Here is a 9,590-nt window from a genome sequence, read left to right as displayed (position 1 = left end):
ATAATTATCTGGTGAACTCATTCCTATTCCATTACAAGCTCCTTGAGGCTAGGAAATTCACCCAGGAAACAAATATAATGCTTTACTCCTATAGGTACCTAACACATTTTTGTTTGTGAGTGGAGAATAAATAGTATTAAAGTGAGCCCACTTAAAATGCCCAGAAATTGGTGCAGATTCTCATGGAAGCAATGGTCTTAATGTATTGCAGGAGGGGAAAGAAATGGGGAGAAAGACTTGTTGGAAGTGTTAGGAACAAGCACAGATGCCTTTTCTCTTGCCAATGATAGCAAAGTTCTTAATGAAAGATGATCCCAATCAATACAGCCAGACAGCTGATTTAAATGATGGCCTTAAGCTGAAACAGGTCTTTTGGTCTTTCTCTGCATAGTGGCCTAAACTGAGACTAGACTACCATACTGGAACAACCAGGGGACACCACAAATAGATCTGTGGATATTAGCCGGTGGTGGTAAATACCTTTCCCCTTCTGCAAGCCTCAGGAGAACTCCGAGCAGCCTGCTCAAGGCTGGATGCAGGAGACTGACAGTGGGGCTGGTGCTGCTGCCGTGTTTTGGCTGCTGCTGCCGCCACTGGGCAGATACCGCAGTGAGGGGTCTGACCACACTCTCTAGCTCTCCGAACCCAGGCTGTGGCTGGAATGAGAAGTTAAAGAGAGGGCTGGGAGGTAGGCAGGACTTAGCAAGCAGCTGCAAACCCAGACAAGCAGTCTAGAGAGCAAAAGGAGAGAGTGAGCTGGAGCCAAGATTATCACACTAAGTGGAACTGGAGGAAATGTCATCATTGGTAAAGGAGGATTTGGAGAAGAAGCTATTTAAGCCTCTCTCGCAGAATCTATACGAGTTCATTGAAATAGAGTTCTCCGTCCAAGACAGGTATTACCTCTGTGTGTCAGGTAATCTGTTCTTTCTGTTATCATTTCAAAAAGCAAATCATCCAAATATGCTTGCGTCGTGGAGGGAGACTTTTAAAAAAAAATTTATTTTCCTGTGTAGCACTTGTGTCTTCTTTGGATAAAGTTTAACTATGCCAAGTTTAAGAATTTTGATTCTATTGAATTTTTTGTAAGCGTTAAAGATGAATGAAAGAACAAAATATTGTATTCAGAATATTTTGGTTAATTGTTCAGAAGTGAAACTGGATATGCACTTCTCCTGATTTGATTATTTTGTCTCCAATCTTTTATTTAATTCACTTATGTGACATGCAATTTTACTGCTTAAGAACTAATTTTTAAAAATGCAACACAGAACTCTCTGTATATTTTTAAATTCTTTGGAGAATTGAGTTATACAGCTCTTTTGCCAGTCTGAAAAACTGGGGTTCTCCCTTTTCATTCTCAGATAGAAACAAAACCTTAGATTCTTCTGATGGCGTGGATGTCCTAGTGGTTTATATTGAAGAGAAAAATTATCTTTCAAAATTTCTTTCTCTTATATATGCTCACAAAAATAATACTTTATGATAGAAATTCTATTTATGAAAATGGAACTTTAAGCATCAGAGGTTGTTCTCTAAACTAATTAGCTAAAATAAAGGTTTTTCCTTTAAGCTTCTGAAATTTATGAAAATTGCCCAAAGCTAGGAATAGGCTTTTGCACCTAATTATGGTTTACCTAGTTTGGGATTTTAGTGCTGAATTTAGATAGAAATGCTCATGCCATTATTGAATTTAATTTATAGGACTCCTTTTTCCCAGTTCATGCCTTTTAATACTTTTCATGGGCTTAGGAAGAAAAAGCTTAGGAATTTTCATTGTGGACTGTCCTATTTAAGGCCCACACCTATTTTCAGAAAACAACTTGTTATAATTCCCTTTCTGATAACTGGCTTAAAAGGACTTTCTAAAGGTGTCAAGAGGGTGTACATAAGAAAAGTAGAAAATCTTTAAAGAGAGTGCCAAGAGTTCTTTAAAACTCTTTTATTTCTAATAAATATGGTGATATTTACCCAATAATAAGAATAGCAATGTTCCTCTAACACTTTTGTATGGTGGTTCTCAACCTTCTTAATGCCGCAATGTATTTTCATTGTTAAAAAGGGGTCGTGACCCACAGGTTGAAAACCGCTGCTTTGGTATAGTGTGCTATATAACTACAAAGTGTGGAGACTTGGCGTATCAGCAATGTAAGAAACTTAATTGGTCCAGGAAATAGAAATTAAATTATGGAAAAAAGTCAGTGAAAATAATTTAAGTGAGAAACTATATTGTATCTTAACCATCAAATCACTATATCTAAAAGTATTTTTACTGAATATATTATATTAGAGAAGATGCTCATTCTAACATGCAAATTTAATAATTTTGTATTTATTATAATTCTCACTTCGCAAAGCTAATTTCTCATTATGTAACATTTTTAAAGAAAAACATTTTTAAAAATCACAAAAGTTTATAAATCTAACTTACCACATATATCTTAGGTCTCTCTCTAAATTATGTAATTAAATTTGTTCTACATGACATGAAAAAATGTCTCCTAGATTTATGTTTGGAAATAATTCAATGATTCTGTCATGGAAGGAGCAAGGCTTCCTCAGAGCTGAGAAAGAGAAGACAACACAGACAACAATATTACAGATCTAGGTTCACATTAGAAATCATACAGGTTCATTAACTTTTCTCAGTTCTCGTCTACATCACACCCATCAATGGTGAGAACACTTTCCCCAAATGTTAACACTTTTTTTGTGACAGTTGCAAATACATTTTAACAAAACAGTAATGTGAAATCAGTCAGTGTGATGCTTGATAGTCCTGAATCTTTGACCATGCTTTATTCAGAAAATTGTTGTTTATATGAATCAAACAGGTCATAGTTACTGAAGCAAGTAACTCCATACTTTGAGGGTTTGGGGCCTTGAGGGAGTAGGGTCTCAAAGTTATGATTTCCTCTTTACACCCTACAACCTAGCAGTTCTAGATTTGTGAGACTCATGAGTCTAGCATAGTTGAAGTCCGTCATGTATTTTTCAAATTAATAACATTATGTTTGAACATGGTTAATCTATTTATCTATTCTGACCAAAATATATCTGTTGCGGGGTCTCCCAACCAGAGGATTGTGATTTACTGTTAAATCTTGATATTTATCTGGTTGATGTCAAAATCAGATGTCAAAGGCTCAATTTCCCGCTTTGTAGTTTGCTGGGGTGTACAGTAGGGTCTCCCTGATCCTCAGTCCCTTCCTTCTCAGTGTTTGCATGGTCAAACACTGGGATTAGCTTTGCCCAGCCTAGAGTGTCATTAGCACTGGCAGTTAAAAGCAGTATCCTCTTATGAAGGAGGGGGAAGCTCTGTTATGTGCAGGCACTAGAAAGGAAGAAGTCGTGTGTATGATGATGAGTGTGCAAATGAATTAAAGAAATTCTGAAAGTCTTGAAATAGTATATTAAAACATTAGCCAAAATGGAATGGGAAAGTAACAGGAGACCTTGGAATAGTGAGAATCAGACAGATCTGCTGTAAAACCTGGCCCTGCTTTGCCAACCTACTGGCTGAAAAATATGGGGCAAGATAATTAGCTTCTCAGGCCTCAGTGTTGACATCTCTGAAATGGAAATTTTGAAAAAGCCTCTATCTGCAGAGAGCACTCCCTTGTTAAATTCTTACTAGGAAAAAGCAAAACAGGACAAATTATGTTTCAAATAAAATAAAAGTTATACTTTTGAAATACATGGGAAAATATATTCACTTTAAAAAATATACAGGTGCATGTGTATATATTGTAAATATTTATTTACAGTAAAAATATATGTTTGATATATAAAGACATTATATATTATATAAATTAGAAATTAATATGTATTTAGATTATTTTAAGTATTCTCATATCTTTAGAAAAACATTTTCCACTCATAGATATTAATCTGAAAATGGCATTTACTAGAATTTTGAAAATAGTATGCATAAGTTCTCTACATAGATTCTCTACTTTTTTTTGTTTGTTTTTTGAGACAGAGTCAAACTGTTGCCCTGGGTAGAGTGCTATGGCATCACAGGTCACAGCAACCTCAAACTCTTGGGCTTAAGCCATTCTCTTTCCTCAGCCTCCCAAATAGCTGGGACTACAGGAACCTGACACAACACTTGGCTATTTTTTGGTTGTAGTTATTATTGTTTGTCAGGCCCAGGTTGGATTCAAACCCACCAGCTCAGGTGTATGTGGCTGGCACCCTAGCACTTGAGCTACAAGCGCTGAGCCCACATAGATTAATTTTTGATACTAGAATATAACTTCTCCAAAGAAGAATAGAACAGAAACCAAAGAATCTAATAATTATGTCAAATCATTTACGATAAGAATGTTAACAGTGTCAAATAAGAACCAGTTGGCCAGGCTTTGTAGCTCACACTTGTACTCCTAGCACTCTGGGAGGCTGAGACAAGAGGATCACTTGAGGCCAGGAGTTCAAAACCAGCCTGAGCAAGAGTGAGACCCCTACCTCTCTACAAAAAAATAGAAAACATTGGCTGTGCCTGTAGTCCCAGCTACTTAGGGGGCTGAGGCAGGAGAATCACTGGAGTCCAAGACTTTGAGCTTGCTGTGAGATGATACCATTGTACTCTAACCCAGGTGACAGCATGAGAGAGATTCTGTCTAAAAAAAAGAAAGAAAGAAAAAAGAAAAAAAAAAGGAAAAAAGAAAAGAGAAAAATCAGTAAACAAGAAATAGAGATTGCTAAAATCAATTTATTTAAAAGGTTTCATTTGAAACCACAGCTGCTAAATCTAGGAATTCCCAGTGTCTTAAGGATAGAGAGCACAAACTAAAGAATTTCTTTAAGTTTTTTTTTTTTTTTTGTGGCTAATGGTATTGTCTGGGGAGAGGTTAGATTTTCAGCTGTAAATTAAGAACAAATTGTTCTACTAGTATGTAGTGTTATGTAAGGATAAAAGGAGGGGTGATGCTTTGAAAAGTTTTTATACAATGAAAAATGCTATTACTAGCAGTAGGCCAAAATATATCCAAAAAGGTATTCATATGATCTGAAAATAGAGTTGTATGCATATTCTTTATTTTTCAAGTTGCAGATTTAATCAAGGCTGTTTTGATATGTGATAAATTTAACATATTCTGTAACCTATAATATTTTCTTTAATACATATTAATACCCTTAGTTCTATAAAAATAGCAATCTTACACTCAAAAAGAACATGTAAGAAAATTCTAATTTGACTGCATTTATTATTCTTCATTTCTAAAATTTATGAAAATAAATAAATGCAGGATTGATTTATAAAGCAATCATAAAATAGGTATATAAAATAAATTTTATGGTAAATATAAAATTTACCACAAAATTTAGTTACAATCAGGATTGTAAAATGGACAACATACCTTGAGTAGCAGAGTATATTTTTACACCTTAAATCCCTGTTCTTCATCTTTTTATTTATTTATTTATTTATTGTTGGGGATTCATTGAGGGTACAATAAGCCAGGTTACACTGATTGTAATTGTTAGGTGTTCTTCATCTTTTAAACACAGGGAAAAACCCACTTCATTGTTTTTGCATAATTCTCTCTCTCTCTGTCACACATACACAACACACACACACACACACACACACACACACACGCCAAATGCATTTGTGGAATCAGTAAATGTCTCTATGAAGTAATTTAAATAAAATATTCTGACTCTTCAAATCAGGGTAGTTGTAGATGGTGACTATAGTATAGAAATGCTGTTCCTATTTGGAACATTTTTTGTGACTTACTTACTTTTTAGTTCCCAAAGGGATCAGGAGCATGGATTTTAGAGTTGGAATATTCTCATTATCTCTAAAACCAACAATCCACAACATTATCATCCATTAGTAACTCATAAGGCAGATTTTCCCAGTGGCTCATCTACTACTTTAGAGATATAAATATGGAAACCAAGATGACCTGCCAATTCTAAGCTCCAAGCCATATCATTTGTAGGGTGAATGGAAACTTTATAGCAGAGCTTTAAAGGAGAAAAAAATGTTAAAACTTTTTCATTTTTAGAATAATATTCTTATTTTTATTTATTTTTTTTTTTTTTGCAGTTTATGGCCAGGGCTGGGTTTGAACCCGCCACCTACAGGATATGGGGCCGGCGCCCTACTCCTTTGAGCCACAGGCACCACCCATAGAATAATATTCTTAATGCTGGGATGAAAGAGATAGTTGTAAGGCATGCTCAAGTGCTGGGAACAAGTCTACTTAATGACCTTTATGTGATTCCTTTTAATCTTCATGACAACCTATGAGATAAATAGAATTACTGTTTTACAGATGAGAAAACCATAGTCACAAGAAATTAAGTTACTACCCCAAAGTCACAGGTAGTAAATCTAATTCTAAACCCAAGTTCTTTCCACTTTGCCACAGTGCTTCTAACTAGTAATAGCTGCATTTCTTAACATATGTTCCAGGCACTATGGTAAGTCCTTCACATATATTATCATACTAGCCACTTGAAAAAACCGAGATGTACAGTTACAGAATAACTTATCCAAGATCACCAACTAATAAGTGATAGGTAGAGGCTTCAAATCCCAGTCTACTTTTGCCTGACCACTCTGCTATATTGCTTTCAGAGGGTACATTGAGAATGGGCTAGTTTGGGCCTCATAAAACCAGACCTTGAGTAAGTGATTGAATTGAATGTCCTTCTTGTTATTGTTTTTTGGTGGTCCTGTTCATGTAAAATCACTTTCCTTCTCTTCCATTCTTTCGGTAAGTATATCAATAACTCATGTCCTAACTTGCTTATGGCCAATTATCTTCATTTTAAAGACATTCCGTATAGCAGGGCTGGGCACAGTAGCTCAAGCCTGTAATCCTAGCACTCTAGTTTTTCTATTTTTTGTAGATACAGGAGTCTCAATCTCTCCATTTAGCCTTATGAATAATATCAACTATTTTACCACGGTAACAAAGGTATTGGTTAATGAAAAAGTTTATTTTTAAATTAAAATTGAAAATAAATGATTGAAATAATATTATAATTCTGAAAGTGTTGACTAAAATATTAAAACTGGAGCAAGTGAATTCTGGGGTCTAGAAATTCCTTGGGTGTATTGGTATTCACTAAATCATAATTTTTTTTTTTTGAGACAGTCTCAAGCTATTGCCCTGGGTAGAGTGCCATGGCATCATCATAGCTCACAGCAACCTTCAGCTCTTGGGCTCAAGCAATCCTCATGCCTCAGTTTTTCTATTTTTAGAAAGATGGGGTCTCACTCTTGCTCAGACTGGTCTTGAACTCAAGAGCTCAAGAAATCCACCCACCTCAGCCTCCCAGAGTGCTGGGATTACAGGTGTGAGCCAAAGTGCCCAGCCACTAAATTATAGTTTTATAACAGAAATACTGATGTTACTAACCTCAACTCTCTAACATTTTCACTACATAAACACATTTTTGTTTTATAGCAATGTGATAAGTTTCCACTTTGCCACTGCATTAATGTGGATACAGCCATTTAATTTTAGCTGGCAGCAAAGTGCAAATGTGGAAATTAGGGATTGGGTCTACTCCAACCTGAGCAGATTTCTCTTGTTGATGGCTGGAGACAATTCTTAGGTGTTCTGAGCTTTAAAGGAGGCTGTTTTGTCCAGCTAAGAAGCTGTGCTCTCTCCATGCTGGGTTCAGTGGGACAGTGACCACTAATGTAAGAAAACTTGATGACTGATAGATCTAACCCTTTTTTTTGAGACAGAGTCTCACTCTGCCACCCTGGGTAGAGTGCTGTAACATCACAGCTCACAGCAATCTCAAAGTCTTGGACTCAAGTGCTTTTCCTGCCTTATCCTCCTAAGTAGCTGGGACCACAGGCACCCATCACAACACCCTGCTAGTTGAACTCCTGAGCTCAAGGGATCCACCCACTTTGACTCCCACAGTGCTAGGATTACAGGCATGGGCCACCGCATCTGGCCATCCTACCTTCTTAACATCTCTCTTCTCCATTTTCCACTCACAGCCTATCCCTTAAAGAATATTCCAAAAGAAGTCTCTAACGTTTCTTTTATTTATTTATTTTATTTATTTATTTTTTTTGTAGAGACAGAGTCTCACTGTACCACCCTCCGGTAGAGTGCCGTGGTGACACACGGCTCACAGCAACTTCTAACTCTTGGACTTATGCGATTCTCTTGCCTCAGCCTCCCGAGCAGCTGGGACTACAGGTGCCCGCCACAACGCCCGGCTATTTTTTTGTTGCAGTTTGGCCAGGGCTGGGCCTGAACCCGCCACCCTTGGCATATGGGGCCGGCGCCCTACTCACTGAGCCACAGGCGCCGCCCTTCTTTTTTTTAATGGTTGGGAATTCATTGAGGGTATAAGAAACCAGGTCACACTGATTGCATTTGTTAGATAAAGTCCCTCTTACAATTGTGTCTTGCCCCCAAAAGGTGTGGCACACACCAAGATCCCACCCCTTCCATCCTTCCCACTCTCTGCACTTTCTTTCCCACCCCCCTCCTTCTTTCTCTGATCTTCCCTTCCCCCAACCCCACCATGTCCTTAATTGTCCTCATATCAAAATTGAGTACATAGGATTCATGATTCTCCATTCTTGTGATGCTTTACTAAGACGAATGTGTTCCACTTCTATCCAGGTTAATACAAAGGATGTAAAGTCTCCATTTGTTTTCAAATGGCTGAATAGTATTCCATGGTGTACACAGCTTGTTAATCCATTCCTGGGTTAGTAAGCATTTAGGCTGTTTCCACATTTTGGTGATTGTAAATTGAGCTGCAATAAACAGTCTAGTGCAAGTGTCCTTATGATAAAAGGATTTTTTTTCCTCCTGGATAGATGCCCAGTAATGGATTGCAGGATCAAATGGGAGGTCTAGCTTGAGTGCTTTGAGGTTTCTCCATACTTCCTTCCAAAAAGGTTGTATTAGTTTTCAGTCCTACCAGCAGTGTAAAAGTGTTCCCTTCTCTCCACACTCACGCCAGCATCTGCAGTTTTGAGATTTTGTGATGTGGGCCATTCTCACTGGGGTTAGATGGTATCTCAGGGTGGTTTTGATTTGCATTTCTCTAATAAATAGGGATGATGAGCATTTTTTCATATGTTTATTAGCCATTTATTTGTCTTCTTTAGAAAAGGTTCTGTTCATGTCTTTGCCCATTGATACATGGGATTGTTGGCTTTTCTCATGTAGATTAACTTGAGTTCTCTATAGATCCAGTTATCAAGCTTTGGTCTGATTCAAAATATGCAAATATCCTTTACCATTGTGGAGGTTGTCTATTTACTTTGGTTGTTGTCTCCTTAACTGTACAAAAGCTTTTCAGTTTTATTAAGTCCCATTTGTTTATTTTTGTTGTTGTTGTTGCAATTGCCAGGGCAGTCTTCTTCACGAAGTCTTTCCCCAGGCCAGTATCTTCCAATGATTTTCCTATGCTCTCTTTGAGGATTTTTATTGTTTATTGTTTCATGCCTTAAATTTAAATCCTTTATCCATCTTGAATCAATTTTTGTGAGTGGAGAAAGGTGCGGGTCCAGTTTCAGTCTTTGACATGTGGATATCGAGTTCCCCAGTACCATTTATTGAATAGGGAGTCTTTCCCCCAAGGTA

General features: G+C 37.0%; 1 protein-coding gene across 1 annotated transcript in view; it reads left to right on the top strand.

The window, feature by feature from the left end:
• Positions 1 to 572: 572 nt before the first annotated feature.
• Positions 573 to 9,590, top strand: part of EXOC1L (exocyst complex component 1 like) — a 39,107-nt gene continuing 30,089 nt past the window's right edge. The window contains exon 1 of the mRNA XM_053578101.1: positions 573 to 916. Within this exon, the coding sequence (XP_053434076.1) occupies positions 796 to 916 (121 nt within the window). The 5' untranslated portion in view covers positions 573 to 795. The remainder of the gene's footprint in view (positions 917 to 9,590) is intronic.

This window comes from Nycticebus coucang, chromosome 23, assembly GCF_027406575.1.
Source record: "Nycticebus coucang isolate mNycCou1 chromosome 23, mNycCou1.pri, whole genome shotgun sequence".
Taxonomy (NCBI): domain Eukaryota; kingdom Metazoa; phylum Chordata; class Mammalia; order Primates; family Lorisidae; genus Nycticebus; species Nycticebus coucang.
The sequence above is the reverse complement of the archived record's forward strand: the minus strand, read 5'-3'. Positions and strand labels throughout refer to the sequence as shown.